Source organism: Liolophura sinensis, chromosome 10 (genome assembly GCF_032854445.1).
Source record: "Liolophura sinensis isolate JHLJ2023 chromosome 10, CUHK_Ljap_v2, whole genome shotgun sequence".
NCBI lineage: Eukaryota > Metazoa > Mollusca > Polyplacophora > Chitonida > Chitonidae > Liolophura > Liolophura sinensis.
The window spans coordinates 29,502,412-29,529,273 of NC_088304.1; the positions used below are offsets into that span (position 1 = coordinate 29,502,412).

Below are 26,862 nucleotides of genomic sequence, written 5' to 3' on the forward strand. Positions count from 1 at the left end.
AAAATCTGTATTCAGCATTCACCCCATTTCTTAGAGCAAAAGGGCAAAAGGAAAACATTATTTTTCAGAATTTGAGAAATAGGCTCAGCCTTGTTAGACAAGTTTTGTCAAGCAGATATGCTCTTGCAAACGGTGAGCGATTTGCTGTGATACATTTGTATTGTATAATTTATTATTGAAACCCCTCTGGATACTACAGTGTATAAGACTCTAATGAACATAGAAGTCCCTCTCATATGCAGGAAACTTTACTTTTAAGTTTTAGTTTAGTTCTCAGGATAAGTTTGGTATACCCTTGCCCCTACCCAGTACCTCCCTTGGGGCGTGGGATTCTGATATACCATTTCCTGCCCTACTGGAATCAGAAGCAGATTTCAGGACCAAGGGTACATGTAACTCAACTCTTCTGTATGCCAGGCCCTTAGCAGGGGTGCCCAGATGCCCTATTGTGACAGGATACCCCTTTAAGAGTCCCTTGGCTCCATCCTGGCCCATTAATGTTACACCCCCTGGGCAAGAAATTACCAGCCTCATTTCCTCTGGGCAGCTATTTATTATCCTAGCTGCTGTGGCACAATTAACAAAGCAAATTAGTAAACTGTCTGGCTCGGAAGATATGGGTGTCCAGTTCAGATGGGCCATGATGGTCAGTTGGTCTCTAGTAGAGGTCCTCTGGTACCTGTTTTCCCTTCTGCCAGGCCTCTTAGCAATATTTCTTCATTTGTAAACCTGTTCATGGAAAATTTTAGGATTTTGGAAGAGAAAAGAGGCAGTTTTCCAACAGATTGTTTAGGAATTTAGAGTCACGCTTTTTATGTGAAAAGAAATTGTTCAGAAATGCATAATTAGCACTCTCATGAGCTTTCTATTTCTATTTTCCATCCACCAACCCCTTTAAATCTTTTTGCACACTTGACCTGACATCTCTATAGATTCAGCAGCTTTGTTGATTGATTCAATTGGCCATTAACTTAGTGGGTTGGGACTTTGTACTCGGGTTTCTTCTATACTCACATACGAATGCTCAGTACTAGTGCCAAGTGTTCTTTGTTGGCCCATACATGTGCCTGTAACAAATCTTAGGTTTCCATAGGGTGCTAGGAAATATCCTTATCCATTCATTGTTACCCATGGGTGGTTTTGGAATTTGGAATGGTTAAGGTTCCAAGTGTTGTAGAACACAAGTGTCAAATTGTACACCATTCTGGGGATGATAAGTGTTCTATGGCTGTGGGATCATGCCTGTGGATAACCTAGAAGAGCTGATATCACCAGGGCATTGTTTCAGTTATCCCAGGCTGACCATATGGCTCTGTACTCAGGCCTGTTCAGCATTCCTACCCCAACTCTGGTGATAGGGAAAGGGAAGAAGTGTGCCACCTTGTCAAACAGCTACTGCTGGGTGATAACCCTGCCAATCCCAGATGTTCCCCTGGCTGATTACCCTCTACTTAAGTACCCTCATGACATGTAGATAAGACCAGCAAATGGTTTCTGCTGAGTGGTGGAGAATGCCACATAGCCATGGAGATTTCTAGTTGAGTCTGGCCACCTACTCAGAAATGGAAACTGCATACTGTGGGGAAAAAATGATGATTAAGTGACATTAACAGTGGTGTTTGGCATACACTTTCACTGGGAATATGATCTGATCATTGTATCAAAATTAGGCCCGAAGAATCTGGGGCTACACCATGAGTAGTTTTAATGCATTAGATCATAGTAACCTCTTTTATGTCATTGAGTCATAGAATGGCATCTACATGTAATTTCTGCCTTTTCTATGCAAAAGGTGTATTGGTCTCTCTTTGGAAAGGCCTTTATCTGTTTTGATTCCCATAAGAAATGTGACATGCTGATTATAAAGTATAACATAATAAGCTCCAATTTGAGGAAATTGTAGGAGCAAGGGGAAATAAATCAGGCCGTTAGATGCGGCTGTACACAACTAAGGTAGATAAAATTTGATAAAAAATCAAAGGTGGATGCATTTTGTATCTTGAATATTGGGGTGGGGTATTTTAAACTTTTTGTTGTGCTGAAATGGGTTGTACCAGGTACTTGTCCAAGGATGGTGGTTCATGCTAGGAATGGGGAACTGCTTTCTTCAAACTGACCATGCTCAGACTTTTCTAGAAGGCATCATATGGATGTAATTCTCAGAACAGAACTTAGAATTGCTTGGAAGCACATGCACAATGGTACAGTTAATATGTCAAGTCTCTTGTCACCATTGCATCTGGAACTTCCCAAGGCAATGGCTATTAAAATCTCCCTGTTGGTGAGAAAACAGAATGGTTAGATAACATTAGCCTTGTGGTGGGAAAGGAAGATCTGACCACATCTGGATTCCAGGCAATGCCCTGGGATGTCAGATATCCCCCCTCCCCCCCTCCCATGAAACCATTGTACCCTCACAACATAATGCCCTGCAGTAGCATGTGGATAGACACCCAGGATGACCCCCCTACACCACAAAACACCCATCTGATTAATGTGACAAAGTCTCTGTTTAATTTTTGTTCATAAATAGCAGGCAATTATTCAGGACAATAAAAGCTGTGTTTTTCTCAGCTTTTCAGATGTCTAGTACCACCTTTATCACTCCTGCCCCTTCCTGGGTGTTTGGGGTGTGTCCGTCTGAGGGCTTGGGGTGGGTAACAGAGACTAATTCCAGCTTCTCCACATGGCGATAGGCAATCTGAGCAGAATTTGGCCAGGTCTTACCTGTGCTGCTATAAACCTCTCTCCAGGTAGAGAGAATTTTAATTGTTGTCTTAATGGATCTCATCAAAGATAACATTAACACTCAAAGCCATGACAAAGACAGGGAATTAAGCATTTGGTGTTGAAGTTAAGTCTCTGTAGGGGAGCTGAGGTCTTTTCACCTTCATGACTTCACAATAACTTGTCTAGTCTGGGTGATTATTTCACTTGATGTAACACCTTAAGTGCTTGAAATACTCGGGTAAACTATAGGTAATGATTGAAGTGGTTATGGCCATCTGGTGGCTGACTGATAAAACTAAGAAACCCCAAGCTGTCCTGAATGATGTATAGTGTAGCTCATGGCTCAGGGTAAGTGTTTTCCTTTGTGATTATTGGCCTCACAAGAGCTTTAACATTAACTTTCAGTGGAGATAAATTAAGGCCATATTAAGGATTAAGTTTTTTTCATAAATTTCTTTGCTAGAAATGCACTTTCTAAACAGGTATGAAGGAATAAAACTCATTCTGTCTACAGCTGTGGATGCAGTTTTTTTTTGTCTTTATTTTTCGCTGTACAGCATTAATATTCAAGCAAAAGCTTTGGATTTGAATAGGTTATTTATAAAATGTGTTACTGTTGTTACAAAATAGATAAATGCCTTATAAATAATTTTCTATAATGCTTTTAGTACACATATACATGTGTATGTAGTAAATGTGTAGAAGTACGTTGTCCAATTACCCACTTGCAATTAGAACAATGGTGTCAATATTTATATTAATATCAACACATGCATATGTATATATATATATATATATATATATATATATATATATATATATATATATATATATATACACACATAGATATTGTAACTGTCAGAGATATTTATTTGTGTACAAATGGACTGCTTGTGTTGGTGACAGATAAGTAGAGCATAAGTAGAGAACTGCCATATTGTGTGTGTTTATTTTATAATATTTATCTCGACAAATAAGACAAATGTTACTTTCTGTCAATAAGTGTAGCGCATTAAGTCCAGATCATTAAATCAGAACTATTATAATGATACAAATTAATGGTTCACAATGAAACATTGCAGTAAATTAGAGTTCAGAAGGCTCTGTAAATGCTGCAAATGATCTGATATTTCATCAATCGTTTAAATATACTTGGTTTGCTCATTTCTGGAAGTTACATGTATATTAATTTTAGAAATGTGCCCCAAGGCTTGTTTGGAGGGTAGAGTGGTATACAACTGGAGAAAATGTACCTGTAAGTTTTAGCAGCAGAAGTAAAATTTGAAAACTTTAAATTGCCTCTGAAATGCACCTGATGAGGTGTAAATTTTCAGGTCAGATACAGTCATGTGTTAAGATATTTGTGTTGTTGGTAAATCAATTGTCTTAGGTTCTTCTGTAAGAGGTCTAAATGTGTACATTGGAATGAAGGTTTACATATAAGTTTTTTTGTACAAGAAAAAGCCTAATCTGAATTCATGTAGTTTGATATATATATATATATATATATCAGCATACTGATATGGATATTTTAATGTCTGCCAGTATGCATGTTAGATGTGTGATGGAGCACATGTCAGGAATGTGGAAGTTATCAGGGTTAGAACTTCCTGTGATTGTGTGGCGATCTCACTGACAGGTTCCGGGGACGATTGCGGGGCGATTTGGATGCTTTATCTGCCCAGTAGTTATGTGGTGATAGTATTGTGATATCTGCCGTGGTTCTTGAAGCATATTTATGTTGGGTTCCCTGATATGGTGTGATCGCTGACTGTAACCTCGCCTGTAATGTGATCGGGTATCAAGTATCACTTCACGGGTCACTGATTCATCAGTGGATCTAACGCCAAGATTGCGTGTAAAAGCATGTCATCAACATAGTTTGTTACGCACTTGCTGTCTGTTGTCGTTGTTGCTGTTGTTGTTAATGACAGCAGGTGTCATTGTCCGTTGTAACTTTTTCAGGTGGTGCCAGCTATTAAATCATATTGAACTGTCATTATCGATGCTTCTCTGCATACATATTGTCGTGAACAACAGCTCTTTTTGGATCACAGAGAAATTATATAACAGCTCCACGCAGTGTGTCAGTCAGCCAAGTTACAGTCATTTGTCAACCGTATGGATTTGCCATTAGTTACCTATTGCTGACCAGACGCAGTATGCTAATGTATCAGTTCTCGGCTCCGATCCCCTCAGTGTGCTGTACCTAATGTCAAAGCAACAGCTGTGGAACGCTGCAGCCGTTGCCTGATCTGGATTCTGGTTGGTTGAAATCCTTGTTGTTATTGATTAGTGATGTGATAGTGCAGGCTACCCTGAGGGTTGTGTTAGTGATGATAACGCTGGAACCTGGGTGGGGACTGTGATAGATGTACAAGTACCTCACCTGTAGAGGGTGAGAGCCATTATATAAAACTCCTCACCTGGATTTTGTACCTGTCAGGATACCTGGCATTACACCTTTTATTTTCAAGGTATTGTATTTATCTCTACTACCTGGATCAACGCAAGGTGTTACATGAGTAGACTGTGAATTGTGTTTTGCATGATTGTACATATAAATGTGTGCACATATTGAGGTTACTCTGTAATTCCACATAAACATCTATAATCTGAGATGAATCTTTGTCCTCTGACAAAAACATTTAGGATGAGTTGTAGTAAACTGAAAGATAAAATTGTATATATTATGCATTCATGTGTATAAATTATATTTATATATAAAAATATGGCGGATGCGGATAGTCGTGGGTTCCCCCAGACTCTGCTCGGTTTCCTACCACTATAAAGATGGCCGCCGTTGTATAAGTGAAATATTCTTGAGTGCAGCGTTAAACACCAATCAAATAAATAAATAAATTCTGGTTTGATGGGGTTATGGTTAAAAAATAGTCTGTTAAGCTGCTGTAGTGGATATGTAAATCTGCATATGTGGGTTAGCAGTCAGGGTCATGTGTGCTGTGGTCACGAATTGTTCTATTTGATTAATTGTTTTAGCTGTAATTAGTAAACTCAGGTAATAAAAGACATACCTATCCAGGACATGTTCACCTGGTGGATATACATGATATAGAAGATGCTGTCAATGGTTGCTAATTGATTGGTCACCCTGGTAACATAATTCTACTAAGCTGACAGCTATTCGGGTGTTTTTGTTTTGATACGTGGAAACCAAAAATCTATAACTAATCAACTCTTGATTAAAAGAGTGTATTTTCACTCAGTAGAGCCGAGTAGCTTGTGCTAATCAATTGTCATAGTGACACGTAAACTCTGGAAATCATTTGAAGTGATCAATACATACAGCTTATTTCCATGGAATAGTGTTAAGTTGTATGCTTACATGTGTGTTGATATAATGGAGCATTAAATTGAGGACATGATATATATTTATAGCACTATAGTGGGAAAAATGAAACTGTAGGAAAGAAAGAAGGAGCTTATTGTATTTCACCAAAAATTTTAGCTTTTTTCAAGCGACACACCTTTCTTCTTTCTAAATTGATTCATTCACCATATCAGGCCACTTTGAAGTGTGACAAATTTGTCACAAAAAAAAAGGTGTGTTGGCATCAAAAGTATTATTTTAAGGCTTTATATGTAGAGTATAGTACATACAGTACATAGAGTATAGCACATTCAGTAAGGCCTTATACGTAGAGTATAGTACATACAGTATGTAGAGTATAGTACATACAGCACATAGAGTATAGTACATACAGTAAGGCCTTATACGTAGGGTATAGTACATACAGTATATAGAGTATAGTACATACAGTAAGGCCTTATACGTAGGGTATAGTACATACAGTATATAGAGTATAGTACATACAGTAAGGCCTTATACGTAGGGTATAGTACATACAGTATATAGAGTATAGTACATACAGCACATAGAGTATAGTACATACAGTAAGGCCTTATACGTAGAGTATAGTACATACAGTATATAGAATATAGTACATACAGCACATAGAGTATAGTACATACAGTAAGGCCTTATACGTAGAGTATAGTACATACAGTACATAGAGAATAGTACATACAGTACATAGAGAATAGTACATACAGTACATAGAGAATAGTACATACAGTACATAAAGTATAGTACATACAGTACATAAAGTATAGTGCATACAGTATATAGAGTATAGTACATACAATATATAGAGTTTTGACTATTGATTTCTGAATGTGACTGTAAGTACAGTAAGTGATAAAGACATGATTTGAATGACATTATGTCTGTTGCTATTTACAACATTGATGTATGTGTTTCTATACATAAAAGTCATCTTAGTGTCATCTAAAAATTGCTCCCAATTGAACAATAAAATTATGGCTAGTTGAAATACTTATACAAGTAAATGTGAATTTCACATATAAGCTTATACAAGAATGTTTCTGCTTTTTAGCTGATCACACAGATTGCCCCTGAGATGCCCTATGGCTAAGGGTTGTGCTGCATAATAAATTCAGTGGTTTATATTCAGCGAGCTGAAACACATTTAAATTGAAGTTAATTTAGGTGTTAATTGTCTCAAAAGAGAATTATTAAAGTTTGAGGACAGTAGATTGACATACGGTATTTCATGGGAAATTTGGGGGGTAAAAAACAGGTTTTTAGAGCTGAATTGAAAATTTTTCTCATGAAAAATCACAAGATGATATTTGTTTTCCCACATATGTGTACAACAGGTAGCTTCACTCATGAATGCAGATGTTGCTTCAGACTGATTACAAAGTGTTGTACATAATTTACTATAGAGATGTGTCTGCCATCCAACTAAGCTATCATCAACTTAATAGCGTAACTGTTTGTATTTATACCTGTGTGTATCCACATTACCAGCATTTTAAATTTTGAGGACTCTTGTGAAAGGTTAGATGTTCATGCAGGAAGCACCTTGTGTTTGTACGTGTAATTTCAGGGTGATTCACTTCATGAGAATGTCCAACTTTGAACCTGTCAGTGGTGTGATTTACATTTCCATACATTAAGGCAAGTGCATGCTTAATTACATATTTATTATGACATACTTCCATAATGATCAGCTCATTAATTTCTCTAAATTTATTCCTTTTTATTCAAATCTGGTCGTATTGTTGGTGCATTTTTTTTCTTAATGTTAGAGACAGCTGGTTTATTTCATAAAAAAAATTTTGAGCATGGAATGTCTTTGTTAATAATATTGTCTAGTATGATAGATTAAAATTAAGTCGTCTTTGTTATGTGGTACTCCATCCAGTGGTGTTTTAGGTATCCTTCCATATGTGCTACTCCATCAAGTGGTGTTTTAGGTATCCTTCCATATGTGCTACTCCATCAAGTGATGTTTTAGGTATCCTTCCATATGTGCTACTCCATCAAGTGGTGTTTTAGGTATCCTTCCATATGTGCTACTCCATCAAGTGATGTTTTAGGTATCCTTCCATATGTGCTACTCCATCAAGTGGTGTTTTAGGTATCCTTCCATATGTGCTACTCCATCAAGTGATGTTTTAGGTATCCTTCCATATGTGCTACTCCATCAAGTGGTGTTTTAGGTATCCTTCCATATGTGCTACTCCATCAAGTGATGTTTTAGGTATCCTTCCATATGTGCTACTCCATCAAGTGGTGTTTTAGGTATCCTTCCATATGTGCTACTCCATCAAGTGATGTTTTAGGTATCCTTCCATATGTGCTACTCCATCAAGTGATGTTTTAGGTATCCTTCCATATGTGCTACTCCATCAAGTGGTGTTTTAGGTATCCTTCCATATGTGCTACTCCATCAAGTGATGTTTTAGGTATCCTTCCATTCATGAAAATACACTTATCAGCACCAAAGGCATATGTTATGTTAAACTGGCCTACACAGTAGTTACACCCTAATTATTCAACCTTTTCAACTGTCCTCTGCAACCAATTTTTCGAAGCATTCTGATAGAAATATAGGGTGTAGGGAAATAATTTGCACGGTTTTATGAAGCTGGATCTTTATTGACACAAGCAAATCATATTTAGTTTCATTGCCATAATAACTGTAAGCATAATTTCCATTGTAGAAACTGCTTTAAGGTTAAAAATACTGCAGAATTACAATCGTTGAACATTTTTAATAAGTAGTATATTAACTATAAACTGTGAAGAAAGCTGAGCACTGTGCAGAAGGCCAAAGCAAAAGTACTTGATGTGTTTATTGTTTATTGTATGTATAATTATATTTGATAGTAGTGTTGATTTGCCAAAACAGACAGAGCACTTTCTGGATAGTGAAGTTGTAATCAAGTTACATTTTAAAAAAGTAATAACAGAAGGAAGAATTGATTTTGATACATTTAAACATAAAACTATATGTATCTTTTGTTAAAATTTTTAGAGAAAACTGTGAAGTAATGTATTCATAGACATGAAATCAAGGTTGTAGAGGGCATTACTATTTAGCAATACCGAGGGAAGATTAAAGGTTAAATATACAGGTATATCCAGGTAGTGATATGACTGTTGCAGAACACCAGCCTTTTGTCACCTGTGTGTATATGTATACAAGGTATCCGACTGTACCCGGCCATTGTATTTCTCCACAGTTATATGTCATTTATGCATAAATAGCTGATAAAGCATCTATGTATAAACAGCTAGGCCAGTAGAGTATGAGGGACAGCTGTTGTGTGGATTGTTGTTGATATGGCTGGTTTCTGTGGGCAGAGTATGGCTCATGTCCAGCTGATGTCAGACACTGCCAGCTGGCCTCCAGTTGTGACCATGGTCAGGCGCTCTACTCAGCCACATTACATACCTGAGCCGGATAAACTGGTACTGATGATACCACAGCTCTTGCAAACAGTTTCCGGTCCTTTTAAGTGGTCACTACTAAGATTGATAATGGAGGGGAATTTTTTGTGTGACATGACACATTTGTGACCAGGTGTACTATATACAGGGATGGGTTTAGTCTTTAAAGTGGTTATGCTGCCTTGCTATTGTAAATTTAGGTTTTTTGGTGAATCACACAAAAATATTTGTTGTATATAGTGGTGAAGAGGTTTTAGAAAAAAAATACATGAAGTATTGAGTGAGCATAAAGAAGTCTCAGCCAGCTGTATCCAGTTCAACAACAACAATAGTAAGCTACCCGTTTGGTTGCTTCTTCAAAAATTTCCAAGGTACACATTAATTGAGAATACTGTGACCGGTTGTAGTTTAACAGCTCTATTTGTATGGCCAATTTCACCTGGCACACAAAACTTTAACTCCTCTGATCTTTACCCCTGTCGTAATTAGAATTGAGCCAAAGTGCAATACTCTTTCACTCTTACAAATTGTTTATGTGGCCCTCTATTTGCTCTGTGGCCTGCAGTGTGTCAAAGGAAGTCACTGCAGTGTGTGAAAATCTCCCGCCACCTCTACAATGGGCACACGACAGGTGCTGAATTCTAAAGGTGCGAGTAGATAAAGAAGTCTGCAGCGGGACTGGAGGAAATGAAGACAGTCGTCTCTTATTGTCCTGACAGGCTGACCACCTGTCTCTCCTACAGCAAGACTCTAGCCAGCAGCTGACTTTTTACACTGGTCAGGGGTTCTACAAGGGGACACACTCTCACACCAACTGTTGAACATATTTTTCTTCTTTCTGTCAAGAAAGTCCATTTTAGTGGAATTCCTTTGCAAGATATTGTTGTAAATGTTTTTGCCTTTCACTCATCAACCATGCCAGTCTGCAAAAAGCTAATGCTAATTTATATGATGTTTTTTAATCTATCTAAATTTTCATACACGTAGCAGTGTGGCCCTCAGGTGTGTAATTATGAGGCCGTGATTCGCAGAATTGAATGTTAATTCTGAGACTGTTATCTGGGGAATCTCCCTAGGCAGGTGTCAGCACGCGTGTGCGTGGAAGTGGGTAGGGGACGAGGGCAAGGGGGTGGGATGAAATTGTGCTCAAAGTTTACCTATCTCTCCAGGAACAAAAGAGTGGGGTGTTTCAACATTATGCCCCAGGAAACACTGAACTTTTAAACCTTTTCTGAAGTGTGCCCGGCACGTGCTCCAATGAAATTTTTATCAAGAGCTACTGAATACTGTATAAGGTGCTCAAACAAAGAACAGCTTATAGGCTGGCCGGCAGATTTGGTTGGTTGACCACAACATTATACCATCCCTATAACTGAGCTTCCAGACTCTCCTTTGTTCAGTCTGCGGGCATCTGCTGAGGGGATGACAGTTGTTCAGGATAAAGGCTAGCCTGTTGAACTCTATGGGCATTCCTTAACAGGGAACTACTTCTATTGTCATCTATGCTCATTGATAGGAATCACCTGGTTCAGCAAAGAAATAGGGAGTGAGACAAGACACACGGCTGGCACCCATCTCATTTAAAAACCCTACACTGGATGCATCAGGATTTAGTTAAAGATATATTCCTTGAACAGGAGCATTTCAAACTGCACACTGGTCAGTGGTTGTTTTGGCTGTAGTGGACAGTGGTCAGTTGTGAATCATGACTCAGGTGTTACCTGTCTGGGGAGAGAGGCTGGCATTGCTGTCACCATGGGTACTGAAAAGGTAACTGTAGATACTTTCCTGTTTAATTTTGACTTTGCATACAGGTGTGTATTTTATCATATATGGGACTTCACATGTATAATTTAATGTTTGCAGTTCTGATTTTGTCAAGTTAAGATATAGACCTATATTTATATTAAGAAATCTATGAGCATATCAGATGTAAAAACTAAGCTAATGTTGTACATGTTGGCAATTGCTGACCAGTAGGCATCTGCAATGTTAATTCTATGTAACTACATTATTTTAGTGCAATGTTTTATGTCCAGATTTATGTATGTACTCATATTAAATAGCCATTTAATATAATCATCTGACAATACTTTGTCTCAACATTGAATATAATAATTGCTTGTCAGGTTTATGATTTAACAAGAATGTGTAACTTGCAAACTTGCTATTAGAATGAAATATGGAGATGACTGACAGTCTGTGTGTACAGGATGTAATACTTGTGTTGCCCAGAGCTGTCAGTTTACCATGGTATAGAGCTTCCATTGTGGTGATGTAAATATGAGGAGAATTGTGCTTGGCAGCTAATGTAATAGGGTTAGTTCATCAGTGGTAGTTAAAAACATGTGGGTTAGATCCCCCAGGGGTGTTGGATGTGATACATTTGGCTCTATGCAAGTTTCACTACCAGGTATGGTGGGGTATATGCCCTCATCCTCTCACCCCTCTAGCCCCCCAGAGGGTTATCATTGAGGTTATAGGATGCCATAGTGGGCAGAACACTTGCAGCCTTTGGCTCTTGTATATGCTTATATGGCTAGACAAGGCCCTGAAACCAAACTCAACACAAACACAAAAAATGAGTTTCTTGGAGACAGGAAAACAAGATAGGGAATAGTGGTTTGACTTTCACTAACTGTCATAGTTCAAACTGGTGACCCCAGGATAGGCAGTGAAAGTGTGGGAAAATCAAGAAGAAAACTGTCGCTCTATACAGCTGATGATAAAAACTAAGTTGAGGTGCAGAGTTATGATTTTAGGAGAAAGCCACAGCTGGTTTATAACCAGCCAGTGTTTGCAGGGGTTTTATCGTGATGTTTTAAAAGTTTTTAGTACTTTTCTCTCCATTAGTCCTCAGAATTGGCTGTTACGTAACTTAGCGTGGAAGGTTCCTGCAGCTTGTTAGAGATTATCTGTTGACTTTATCAGGGTAACTTAGAGTAGGGGTATGTTTATTAGCTTCCAGATGGGTTTTGTATGTTTTCTCTTGGTCCATCAATATAAGGGGGTGCTTTAATCAGACTCTGTAATGACAAGTATGCATTATTCTGCGAAAGCACCGATGTTTACACTATGGTGGAAATTGTTATGTTTAAAGGCTGTAACAGTTTCCAATGAAAATTCTGTGTTAGCATTGATTTACCGTTAAAATGGTTTCACATTTATCCATTCTGTTAATTGTACTGTTCATGGAGCCAGCTGCATCTTGTTGTATTTTGTATGTGCGGGCATTGCACATACAAATGCGGATGTCTCTACAGGTGCAATACCCTTTAAGAACTTCATCCCAGCTACTTGCTGTGTTTTCCTCTAGATTAGATCAGCAGATTGTTTGTAAATATTCTGCTAAACCAATTTGTCTTTAAAATTGGTGTTTATTTTACGCTTTCCTGAACTTGGCTGCCTTGAGGATTCAGTAATGTTGGGCAAACACAGCATTACCCACTTTGGAAAGTGTAAATTTGAGTAAGCTTTGCTTCATTTCCGTTGATGCAAATGGTTGTTGCCTTTTATTTTTTTGGCATCCTCAGAAGATGTTTGCATAGTTTTTACCACAATGTACCTGTTTGTGTGATGCCTTTTTACTGATTTACCTCCAGCTTCTCCGGAAGATCTTGGAAAAGTTTTCATTGATTACTTGTATGATTATTTCTAATTGACCTTTGACCGTTGTTATTCTCCATTGCAGTGATGGTATTTTCACATGCCCAGAAGATCAGACCCCACTAGATTACGCAAAGGTAAGCAGTACATTACATAAGCATTTCAAGAAAATAATCAACCTATGATAATTACTAACTTTAGGATGTATCCATGCAGTTATTGATCTGCCTGGTCCTGTTACTCAACAGATGTTTGAAGTATTAATACCCCAGGTCAGCCAGTACACTGAGTATTTGTTATTTTAGGTAAAACTCAGGTGTAACGTGTTGAACTGGGAAAATGCAGAAGTTTGTCTAAACCATAGTTTTATGTGTACAAGTATAAACTTTATATATTTACATGTACATAGTAATACCAGGACAAAGGGTATGAGGAATTTTGAACAGGAATTGTGGCCAGAAATGTCATACTGCTGATGTGGTGGAAACATAAAATACATGTACTTCAACCGAGTTGATGATCTTTACAAATGTGTACATACATGTTTATCTTAACACTTGTGACATTTTCATTTCAACCTGTGACATTTGCTGAAACACACCTGGACAATCAAGCTGTAAAAAGCTGGACAATCTCCGGCCGTAAGTGGGAAGGTCTTCCAGCAACCTGCGTATGGTCGTGGGTTTCCCCCGGGTTGTGCCCGGTTTCCACCCACCATAATGCTGGCCGCGGTCGTATAAGTGAAATATTCTTGAGTACAGCGTAAAACACCAATCAAATAAATAAATAAATTATTTCCAAAGTTTCTTGAATAACTCAAGGATCTTATCATTCAGTGTTTATTGTGTTAAAAGCTGTCAATTACAGGTATAGTTAGCAAAATGAATTGAAGCACCATGTCGGCTTAATGAAATAACTGAGTTGGGAAAACTTTGAGCAACTGGAAATATATAATCAGGGGAAAACTAGCCATTCTTAAAACCGTGCTGGTAGGTGTCTGTCTGTTATAGTTTGCTTTAGATATACTCAGGTAGTAGGTGTTGAGTTACAGCTTTTGTACAGCACACTGTCCAGTGTGCAGACCAGTGGACAGTACATTAGTTTGACTGTGCCTGGTATTTCCTGAGGCTCCCTGTATAACCTCTGATAAATGTGTATACAACCAGGGGTCAAGCAGTGTGTTGGGGGTGGGGTGGGGGTGGGGGGGAAGGGGGCATGTGACATGGAGTCTATGTAGTTGACATGCTGTTATCAGCTGTAAATATCTAAGGGAGATGTTCTGATTTAGGGGGTACATGATACCCCCTAAATGATACCCCCTGCACATGATAACTTTCCACTAATCTGTATTTTTTTCCTTTTTTTTATGGGAATCAGTCAAATTTCTCTGTCTCCTAGTTACAATACTATGTTGTAAAACACAGAACTTCAAGCAAACTTCCATTTTATTTAAAAAATAGGAATGGCACTATCTGTTAAAAAATTGAATTCTGTCTATAATTTTCGAACAATCTTTCACTTAATTCTTTGGTTACTATAGTACACCGAAGATTTTGAGCAAATCACAAAAGTGCCATATTTTATTCAATAATAATAATGGCTTTCAGTATGGATTTAACAGTTAGAGCTTACTGCCATTCATAGATTAACAAATTCATTGCATTGTTCAGTTCCATTTTGACAAAGGGTTAACTGTGGAAGTGACAGATGTGTGGTTATAGGCTTAAATGTACTGTTAGAACTGATCGCTTCACAGCTGGCCAACAATACCTACTCAAAACCTCTCACCTGCCCTATACCTGTAATTTACCCGTACACATGGAATACACCTGTACAGGTACACTATCAGCTCTAAACCATCTTCATGCTCAGGTAACTCTGCCTGTAAAACTCCAGTGGAGAATCAGATATGACATGCAAGTTTACAGACATGTACAGGTCATGCATGGCTTAGGCAGGATGTATCGTGTATCACACGCATGGATTTTAGAGCTGTCAAGCGTGTAAAAAATTTTAAGTGTTGTCTACTAAAGTAAAGGCCTTGTTTAATATAATGTTGATATGTTGTGAATTTAGCACAAAAAATGAGACTTCATTGTTTCATGTAAATCTGCCGCCACAAGTTTAAAATGAGACTTCATTGTCTCGTGTAAGTCTGCCACCACAAGTTTAAAATGAGACTTCATTGTCTCGTGCAAATCTGCCACCACAAGTTTAAAATGAGACTTCATTGTCTCGTGCAAATCTGCCACCACAAGTTTAAAATGAGACTTCATTGTCTCGTATAAATCTGCCACCACAAGTTTAAAATGAGACTTCATGGTCTCGTGCAAATCTGCCACCACAAGTTTAAAATGAGACTTCATTGTCTTGTATATATGTGCCACCACAAGTTTAAAATGAGACTTCATGGTCTCGTGTAAATCTGCCACCAGAAGTTTAAAATGAGACTTCATGGTCTCGTGTAAATCTGCCACCAGAAATTCAAAATGAGACTTCATTGTCTTGTATGAATCTGCCACCACAAGTTTAAAATGAGACTTCATTGTCTCGTATAAATCTGCCTCACAAGTTTAAAATAATCTGGAATCACCATATCAGGAAACTAAAGCTTGAATAGAAAAGAATTAATATGTATACTTAAGTCATTGAATAAGATTTTCAAGATTCATATCTCCCGCTTAATTTATAATTAAGCCTAGGTGTAATTCATTTCAGTTTTGTGGAATCCTGTATGAAAATTTCAACCACTGGCGATTATTTTGACTAACAATTGGTCTAAATTGAGCTGGAAACATGAAAAATATCAAGTATTACTGGTAAATTTCAGATCTAGATGAGACAAATTTGTATGCGAATTAATGCAAATTTCATTGAGTATATAAACAATTAGGTGTAACTTTTAGTATATTATAAACACGGGAAGCTTTTAAAATCACAAACTTCCAAGGTAATGTTTATGCCAAAGTGGTATTTCCTGGTGATATTTTCATGTGATATTGGCGGATTTGTGTGTCTAATTGCAGGCATGGTTAACCATAACGATGACATGCCTGTTTAATTTAAGATCAAAGTCCAGTGTACATTAGTGTGTGGTATTTGCCTTGATGCAGTTGACATGCCCACCTGTCCAGCTAACAGGATAACGAGCTAGCATACGGATCACACCCACACTTACCTGTCAGTGGCAAATTACAACAAATCTACATATATAGGTCTAAACTGTCAGGTAAATCGGTCATGACAAAAAGTGGAAAGTAAACGAAGCTTCTGTATATACAACAGCATCTGATTGTATATTTTGTTTTTCTGTATTTTTTTACCTGTTTAGGTCTGAACAAAGGCATAGGTACAGGTACATTAAATGATTTAAAGACGTGACAGTTGACGTTAGTCTTGAGGTTAAGTAAAACATTTATCTTTTGCAGATTTATAAGCAAAACCAATCCATCAGTCCATAATATTTATCCTTAATTATGGTGAAGAAATCTTGCTTATCTTGTTTCCAACAGATCAACATTTAAGGCGTTTGCTTTTTGAATTTGCATTTTTGATTTAAAACCACTCTGGTTTTGTTCTGTTTAATGGCTGGAATAGCATCATTGGAACTTTTGATACTAAGTGTTCAAATGTACATTTGATAAAAGCTTTTAAAAACTGTCAAAGAAAGTTGTTTTTCTGGAATGCGACTTGATAAAAATCAGGTTTTTGGAGGAGATAATTCTAGAAGACCAGAGTTTAAAGTTTTCTTTGTTCTTTTTCAGTCTAAATACCCACCTCTCTAAGCTTATGCCATGTGGTAGCTAGGGTTATTTTTTTTCTGCTGAAGTAGATAAAGGAAATGTTCAGAATTTGGGACACAGATGTTTTTTCCCACTAGCTTAAGAGTTTGAGAAACTTGATTCTTGTGAAGATTTTAACTGGAGTCAAAAAGTCAAAGTCCAGTCAGCTAGGAAAAATTCACTAGAGGCTGAAATGTGATCTGAAAATTGCTGAGACGCTACATAGGCCAACTGGTGGGTTAAAACATGCAACCTTTAGTCTTGATCGCTAATACACTTCAACACTGCTAAAACAGTTCAACAGTAGTAAACATCTGTAGAATACATACATATATATACTTTATCTACAGCACCAGTGATAAGTGAATCAGCACCTGTTAACATTCCCATGAATTTTTTTTTTCAGGTTTTTGAAATATTACAGTTAATCTTTAGGAATACTGATAATGAAGGGTTTTATGTTTCGCTTGGAAGTTGTTGAAAAAATGCTGACTGGGATTTAATGACTTGGATAAGGATTTAACTGACATTAGGAGGGTTCATCTTAAGACATATATTTCCAACCCACTGGTAATGCTGCCATTTTCCACATGGGTAAAATTCACACTGGGAAAGAAATGAGTTCTGTTCATGTGATCTAGGAGCTGTTGGATTTATTTTTTCTCTGTCATGTTGATCAGGTAAATCTATGATGATATGATCTCCGTTTATATCATGTGCAGTGACACAAAAACAGAGAATAGACTGAGAATAATCTGAGAAAAGACTCAATGTGTCACTGTGTAACCTAGCTAGGCTTGCATCATGTCCCCGTTTTCTATTTATAAAGTTTGTAGATGTTGTTGGCTGGAATTCCCAGAGAGAAAAACAAGGCCAGATGTCAACAGCATCTTGTATTATAGCTGTGGCTGATGTCACGTCTATAATGGTTGAGCATTATCTTTCCTTTAATCTATTTTACCTGTCAGATTTTTGTCCTAATTTTTTTTCCCGCATAATTGATTTTTTTTTAGCAGCAATGAGAATGGAAGAGTGGTAGGTTATAGATAACCCTTATAAAAGTCCCCACACCTGGCTATTGTGTGTGGCGTAAACTCGCATGTGTTGCTAACAAGAATCGAAGACAGGTTGATGTTGGCAAACATGTCGTGACCTAGTTGAAAGCCTGATCGCTCAGTTTTATTGATTCAGCCTCACAATAAAGCACTCTGCGTGGCATTAATGGCTGTTTCCCTCATTAGCATTAGGTTGCCATCAGTGTTTACCTAATGCCTTACATGCCAGCAGCCGGAGGCCGTGTTTTTACAGTGTTTTTACCTGCCCTGTACCTGGCATGTTCTCCTTCATACCACACCTGTAATTAGGTCAAGGTGTGTTTTTTAACAGTTACAGGTAAATTCCTTAGTTAATCGCCAGTATATGGCTACATACACATACACAGATTTTATACTCATGCTGTATCGGTGTTTTAATTAGCTGTGTGAAATAAAACAGTTCATTAGATTCAATTTAGCCATTATCTGGAAATGTTACTTATGGCTACAAAACTGTTTGAACAGCTCATGTTCAACCTATCAGTCACAGTTTCGTTGCTCTGTAACATGTTGATGCATGTGTGATGGTCGCATCAGTCACAATTCTGTTGCTCTGTAACATGTTGATGCATGTGTGATGGCTGCATCAGTCACAATTCTGTTGCTCTGTAACATGTTGATGCATGTGTGATGGCCGCATCAGTCACAATTCTGTTGCTCTGTAACATGTTGATGCATGTGTGATGGTCGCATCAGTCACAATTCTGTTGCTCTGTAACATGTTGATGCATGTGTGATGGCCGCATCAGTCACAATTCGGTTGCTCTGTAACATGTTGATGCATGTGTGATGGCCGCATCAGTCACAATTCTGTTGCTCTGTAACATGTTGATGCATGTGTGATGGCCGCATCAGTCACAATTCTGTTGCTCTGTAACATGTTGATGCATGTGTGATGGCTGCATCAGTCACAATTCTGTTGCTCTGTAACATGTTGATGCACGTGCGATGGCCGTTGTGGAGTAATATTTGGGATGTTCTCCTCAAAGTGGAGAGACCTGGAGTCAAACCTTGCTTGAGTTAGAGGATCCTCAATTTAACAGGGTACTTGACTCTGCCTCATCATATGACTGAAAAATTGTTAAGTATGGAGTAAGAACACAAGCATACATCTTTGTGTATTTATCTACTTGATTAGTGCTTTTCACTGCACTTAAGAGTATGTCACTTATGCGATGGTGTTTAAACCCAAAGCATACATACATACATACATCTGTCAGCAGCCTGCGGATGGTCATGGGTTTCGAGCCTGGTTCCCTCCTATCATAATGTTGGCTGCCGTCGTATAAGTGAAATATTATGGAGTACGTCGTAAAACGTCGTCAAATAAATAAATAAATAAATAAATGCATACATGACCATGTTAACACTCTCTTCTGGGGAATTGTCGGGAATCTGACTCCGGGAACAACACCAATCCTCCCATCAACCCAGTACTTGATCTGTATGTCAATCAAATGGTTAATTGGTGTGTTAATTACATTCAGATTTACCCCGACCCAGAGGTAGATGAGGAAATCATGACCAGCATCATCCGTTGTACTCATTACAAAGAGGGCTGCAAGTGGACGGACAAAGCACAAAATCTCCAGGTAAAACACACTATCTGACTTTGTGTTTGTTTGTATCTGTTCCGTTTATGTTCGTCACATACATAGTGACATATAGCCGTAAGCAAGAATTTGATTTTGAAATGGTAATGATATAGAAATATTTGTCTATAGCTTTATGTGTTCAAAGTTATGTAATATGATGTTAGCTCATTTTTATCATCTGTGAAATAAACAAGACCTGGTTTTAGTTCAGTTTTCTAAAAATAAATATGGTGAATCTTTCAGTTTGTTAAATCTCAAAAAAGAAATTTCAGGTTGATTAAATTAATAAATACATATGACATGCCATTAATTATGAACCAGTAATTAATGAATACGCGTGACATGCGGTTAATTATGAGCCAGTTTAGCATACATGTAAGATACAGTAATATTTCTAGAAGAATGACATTGGTCAGTTTGACCGGTTTGTGGTAGAATCACCTTGAACCCTGTCTTACCTGTTCAATTTGCAGTCTCACCTGGACATATGTCGTTACGATGCCCTCAGTTGCCCAAACAAGTGCAACGCCAAAGTCTCGCAAATGTGTCTGGATGATCACCTGGAGTTTACCTGTCCCCGGCGCAGAGTCAAGTGCGAATTCTGTGGCAACGAGTTCTATGGGGAAGTGCTGGAGGTAAAATTTTGTCTTTTTGTTACTGAAAATACCAGTGTAATTCTACCACTTTCTGGCTGCTCAGTGAGTGGATATTAGAGCATAATGGAGAAAGCTTCAAATTTGCCACAGTGTGGTTAGTAAATTTCATGTCCAAAGTTTGTGAAAGACTGATGTACAGGGCTGATTGAATACATTAATGTTCTACAAGTAATATATATTTACATAAGTGAATATTTGAGATCTGCTATCAGTAGGCCAGAAATTAATGACTTACGTTGATATGGTATAAAAAGTGATTCTAGAGTGTTTTTGATAAATGTAGCAATCAGGTTTAGGGAAAATATGATGAAAATAAGCCAAGAAGTCAATGCCACAACAAAACATGGATGTTGTAATTAACAGTACACCGTTCTTCTTGTAGGACACGCACGCAGGTAACTGCTCTATGGAGGTGGTTTGGTGCGAGAATAAATGTGGTGCCAAGTTACAGAGGAAGTACCTGAAAAATCACATGAAACATGAGTGTCACAAACGCTGCGTCACATGTCAATACTGTCAGCGCGAGTTCGTGGAGGAAACTTTACAGGTGCGTTGTCACGGCTTATGTTAGTGACGTCACAGGTGTGCTGGGTAGTGCTATGACACTGTACATGCTGATGGCTGAAAATTGATACTTATAAGGGTAATTTGTAAACTTTTCCTTATAAATGTAAAATAAATAGTATTGGTTTTTGTGTTGTAAGTTGTGATTTTATTGTATGAGGAGGTCTTTGTGTTGTAAATTGTGGCTTTATTGTATGAGGAGGTGTTTTTCTGTTACATATCATTTGGAGGCATGCACGAATGATGACATGAACAATGTAGAATACATGTTTGCAGTAATCTTTTAAATAATATCACAAAATTTACTGAAACCTCAGCTGGGCTGGAGAATTCGCCATTTGGATGGAAGAGTTGTCCCCCCTTTACAGCAGAGGTATTCCCCCTGCTTCCCATCAGGCATCATTTTGCCCCTCTCGACAAATATTTCATAAAACTTGTTCATGGCAGGGGTTCTCTTAGGTCTAGGTCAGTAACTTACAAACAAAAGACTGTACAATTTCTTTTTCATGTATTATTTCAGATTAATTAGGGCTTTATAATCCTGATTCTTTACAGTGAGTTTCAGTGTTCTTAACCATAGGCTTACTGATCTCATTGATTCCTGGTCTGTTTTGTTCCTAGACCCATCAGTACCAGTGTCCTCGCTATCCAGTCATGTGTCCAAATCGCTGTGACCCCACAAAAATTCCTCGTGAGGAAGTGGATTACCATGTCCAAGACGTCTGCCCTTCCGCAACTGTCAGCTGCAAGTTCAAACCTGCCGGTTGCAAGTATAAGGTAGCTTCCGTAGTTGTGTCACATTTTGTAATTATGGAACTGAAGACAATACTTAAGTTCATAGATGCACTATAAATTGAGGATATACAGTGGCATCAAAATTTTTTAAAAAAGCCTCCAAGATATTTTTTGGCAAAAATTGATAAAGTTTCATTTTATCTGTGACCATGAATGTTACAGTTGATATTTTTAGTCTTCCTTCATATGAATCTAGTTGTCCTGTGGTATTTTATAATCATAACTCAGGCTGGTGTGTATATAACTGTTATTTTGCGTTGAATAAAAATCAAAGTATTTTGCCATATTTTTGACCTCATTACATGCTGTCTGCTCTTTGTGTCACACTTCCGTGACCGCTTTCAGAGCACAGCTTAAAACAAGGATCAATTAAATAATTGACCTACTTATACAGAAGTAAACAAATAATTTCTTTAATTGACCTACTTGTTTCACAAGTAAATAAATGATTGACCTGCTTGTTTCACAAGTAAATAAATAATTTGTTTATTTGACCTACTTGTTTCAGGGTCCACGCTTTGGCCTGCACAACCACATTGAGGACAATCTGGCTACACACCTGGAACTTGCCTGGTCGCTCGTTCACAAACAGGCACTTCAAATCCAGCAGTTGACCGAGACTGTCCACACAGTCAACAATGTCACTAACGGCGTGTTCATCTGGAAAATCAATGACTACAAGGCCAAACTGATGGAGTGCATGATGCGAAACAACCGAGAAAAGCGTGAAATCTTTAGTCAGCCATTTTACACTAGTCGCCATGGCTACAAGATGATTATGTCTGCATTTCTAAATGGCAACGGAACAGGTGAGGGCAAATTCCTGTCAGTGTACATCAAGCTTTTGCCCGGAGAGTATGATAATATTTTAGACTGGCCTTTCACTTTGCCCATCACCATCACATTGTTTGATCAGTGCTCAGATCCGGAGAAACGCATCAACATCAAAGAAAGTTTCATCCCAGATCCGACATGGAAACACTTTCAGAAACCATTAAAAGACATAGACTCTCTTGGGTTTGGGTACCCCAAGTTCATTTCCTTGGAGGCCTTGAAATTACGCTCCTACATAAAAGACGATTCCTTGATGATCAAGGTTGCATTTGACAATGGCAAATTCATCATACCCTGAGAATTGGGCCCTTTGAGATCAGACAAGTGATTAATGCATAATATACCATATTTATAATTGGTACAATCATCGTCACAGAGCTCTTGGTTTTGCGGGATGTTTTTGTGCCCAGTTTGTAACAGGACAGGACCAAGTTGAGAAAGAAATCCAGTTGGCCAATCTAGTATTGTGAGTGTGCTTAGATTCAGTGATTGAGAGTCACTGACAAGGTGAATGAAAAGGTAATAAATGATGGCAAAAGTGAGGGGATAAATGGAAAGGTAAATGAATGAATGAGAAAGGTGTAAGCTGTGTAGATGTTGTTATTAGCTTTCTTGAAAGTCAAAGGTGTCAAAACAAAACAAAAACAAGAAGAGTTGAGGAACAACCTCATTTCAAATGTCTTCAAGCATTCTCAAACAACGCTGAGAGCACGAACACAGCTACATGTGGCATTGAAGAAAAATCTATTAGTGCAAGTAAAGTTTCATTTGGAAAGACTTACAAAAAATATTGTAGGTTACTAACTCAAGTTTTGTAAAATGTTCATAAATCAGATAATTGGTGAAGGTAATGGTTATGAATCTTACAATAAAAGAACAGGGTCTGTTGACCAAACAGTTGTTCTGAAATCTACAATGCTTGGATTCAAGGTTTGATAAGCAAAGATTCAAGACTCGCGTCTGCAGCAAGTTCTGGATTTACAAGATCATAAAAGACTTAGTTTGTTTACAAGTAACCTGATGTTTACATTTGGTTAAGTTACACTACTTCAAGTGAGAGGTGAAGTGATGGTTGAATAAGAATACTAAAGTTATCTCCCTTTATCAAGCTGTGGCAGACATGCAAAATAAATGTGGTTCTGAGTTAATGTACCAGTTTATACGGCAGAAATCTGCCTGTTGATTTGTGTAGGCCTAATCACCACCATATCTACCATCTGGATACTTTTAAATCGATGGGTCCTGTATAATAATTTGTTTGTTGTTTGCTCTATCAGTTAAATGTAGCATAAAATGGTGCCACTGTCGAAGCAGCTAAAAGATGTTCTAGTCGTTAACTTCTTGTTGAATTCTGTATCATAGTATTTAATGTGTTTGGTACATTAAGCTACATTTGTTTGTTTTATTTAGAATAGTTTGGTCTATGGAAGTGAGTTGATAAGATATACCTTTTTTGATAAACAAGACTTTTTTTTGAGTTATGTCATTATGATGTGTATTATACCAATGTAACATGTGAGAAAAGATGGCTTACTTTGGTGAAAAAATACATAAAATATACGAGAATTCGTCATTATTTGTCTTTAGTTTTCATATGAAAAAACAATTTAGTATTGCCGTTTCTTTCTTCTGTTTCTGTTTTCCACAGATTTTGATCAGTAATGGTTTGTTTAATCCTGTTTTAGTCGTGTGAGGAAAGACGTTGTTAAAGTCCAATTTTTTGGTTGTTTTGTCAAAATGTATTATGTAATTCCAGAAACATGGATTGTGCGTATTTGCTGTTTTACTTTTTCTCTACATCATAATAGGATATCTGATTCCATGATAATAATGTTTCAGTTTTATTAGGACACATTTTTGAAATGTATGATTATGTCCTATCCCTCTTTGATTTGGAAATATATTTGCTATTGGTCAGGTCTGTACTCCGGGACTCCTTTATAACTATTTCTACCTCCATCTTTTAGCATGAATATTGCATCTATAAATGTTTTTGTTTTTAAAACACTGTGCAGTTACAAGAGGGAGAATTAAGTGCTGTCTCACCAACAAGGAGAACAGCACTAATTATATCCCCTACAGCTGTCCATATAACATTTCAGAAAAAGAAACCTTTACCTAATCACAGGCTTTCACAAAGCTACTCCACCCTTGGCCAATCACCTCACGGAAATATATCATGTGATGCACTAATTAATGCACCATATTTGCATATGCCACATATACATCATCCAACCTCAGAAGTATAAATACAATCATTATTGGGACATAATGCAATCACAGTAAAGTGCATATTTTGGTTTCTGTTATCTCATGATAAAGTATTTTAATGTACCTGTGTTTGTAATTCAATACGATTTGAGCAGATAATACCAGTACTATAACTCATACCTGAGGGAGGTATAAAAAAAAACGATACCTTCATGATGATATACCATAATGATATCGTATTATTGCATGTCATCATGATCATCAAAACTTATACATAATCATGTTAACAAAACCATGATAACCCAGAAGAAACCAAGATCAGTGCATATACTTAATTTAATTGGTGCGTTTGTCATATTTGAGTAGGCCAGGCTGGCTTCAGTTGGCTAACCTGTCCTTCCATCAATTGTAATCATGTTGTGATTGAGAAAGCATGTGGTAATCATCCCATACGTGATTGAATGGTAACTATGAGGTGAAAATATTTACAATTAGTTGTATGGTACTGGGTCAGAAGAACCAGTTCCAAAGCAAGCCAGGGAGGGCACTTAGTTTTGCCTGACCAATTAGGCTACTCTTGAAAGAAGTGAGTCCTCCATACACAACAGCCCCCTGCCCTGGATCTGCTGCGCATGTATTTAAAAAGATAGTGTTGTATTAAAGTTGTTCATAATGTTTTAATCTAAAAGTACTGTATTATCGTTCACATCATACAGATATGCATCATGCACAGGTTCAGTTGTTTGTCAGTGTTATCATATCTAAGACTCCATACACAGCTGGACCAATGTTACTTTTGAATTTTATTTGGAGAAATCTGATTGGTGCATAATGTGATTCACCATCAATGGCAGTTGTGCTTGTGAAAATTTAATCTGATCATCGGTGCATTTCCATAAATGTCGTCTGATAATGTATAAATATCCAGCAGTCATCCTCATCATTTTTGTGTATATCTCCTCGCTGGTACATTGCCATATGTTAGGCTGGGTAATAAAAACCAAAACTAACCAAACAGATTGCTTGTCCTGTTTTGATTTCATGACTTTGTCAGTTGAATTCTCGAATTAAACCACTAAAGCCTTCACCCGGTACCTGACAAACTTCGTGACTTAAGGTCGTTTGCTGGAGCAGCCAGAGATGGGTTCGAACACACGCCCTCTTTCTTCAAAGGGTTAATGGATGCTACTGACTTAGTGCAGTCTGAGTAACTGCAGACAACGTGTCTCTTCAGAACTCCTCCCCAGTCACTGATGGGCTGGCGCCCCCATCGAGCATATTGCCTCCTTGGGAACTCCATGGAACAGCCAACAGAGCTAGCCCTCTGTCCTGACCATAGAGTCCCAACCCTCGGAATTAGCCTAAAATTAACTGTCAGATCGCTTCTGGCAGGCTAGGGAATCTCGGAGAGATTTCTGTGGATACACATAGACAAGCGGTTTCTCAGACGTTTGCTCGTGTGCAGCGTCACGGGATTACTAAACGGTGAATGATAAACATTTGCAGGTATTCCATAACCTAGCGGCTTTTAAAAGGTTTAGGTTATAGGGAATCAGATCTGCCGATATGGGAATTCCTGATTTATGTGAAAGTAGGCTTCCAAGCGAACATCTCCGACATCAAGCGAATAACCAACGAGAACAACCGGTTCGATTTCACATGGATCTTAATTTACAGGTTCTTGGATGCCAAGACACATGGTTTTACAACTGTTTGTTTTAGGGTTAACCCTGAGTTAAGGACCAGCTTCTGGTAGTACAACGATTGTATTGACAATTTATCTATATTGCGGCATCTTTAAAAAGTATGATACAGAAACTGAAGACCAAACATACATGATGTCAAACCCCGAGTTTCAGAATACATACAGTTAATCTGCCGACTGTCTGCTTTAACTCCTTTATACTTCCAGATGTTACCTACATGCCACGATTCTGTTACGGGTATACTATGTCTCTTTGTACTTGTGAAAGTCTGTGACCTTTAGGCGATACTCCGTTTTTGCATCTAGAAGTGTATGACCTTCATGAAGTATTCATTTTGTGCCTCTGGAAGTCTGTGACCTTTATGTGATCCTCCATCATTGTTTGTAGAAGTGTATGGCCTTCGTGCAGTATTCATTTTGTGCCTCTGACAGTATATTAACTTCATGAAGTATTCATTTTGTGCCTCTGGAAGTCTGTGACCTTTATGTGATCCTTCGTCATTGTT

The 26,862-nt window shown here is 37.8% G+C and overlaps 1 protein-coding gene across 4 annotated transcripts in view; it reads left to right on the forward strand.

Moving 5' to 3' along the window:
• LOC135476563 (TNF receptor-associated factor 4-like) overlaps window positions 1-25,664 on the forward strand; it is a 43,102-nt gene extending 17,438 nt beyond the window's left edge. For 3 of the 4 annotated variants that reach the window (XM_064756624.1, XM_064756627.1, XM_064756626.1), the window contains exons 2-7: window positions 13,206-13,257; window positions 19,484-19,588; window positions 20,065-20,226; window positions 20,630-20,794; window positions 21,433-21,588; window positions 22,115-25,664. In XM_064756624.1, the coding sequence (XP_064612694.1) occupies window positions 13,206-13,257; window positions 19,484-19,588; window positions 20,065-20,226; window positions 20,630-20,794; window positions 21,433-21,588; window positions 22,115-22,738 (1,264 nt within the window). In that variant the 3' untranslated portion in view covers window positions 22,739-25,664. Of the gene's footprint in view, window positions 1-11,052; window positions 11,285-13,205; window positions 13,258-19,483; window positions 19,589-20,064; window positions 20,227-20,629; window positions 20,795-21,432; window positions 21,589-22,114 lie in introns of those variants that run through there. The other variant, XM_064756625.1, reaches the window with a different exon arrangement.
• Window positions 25,665-26,862: the final 1,198 nt, after the last annotated feature.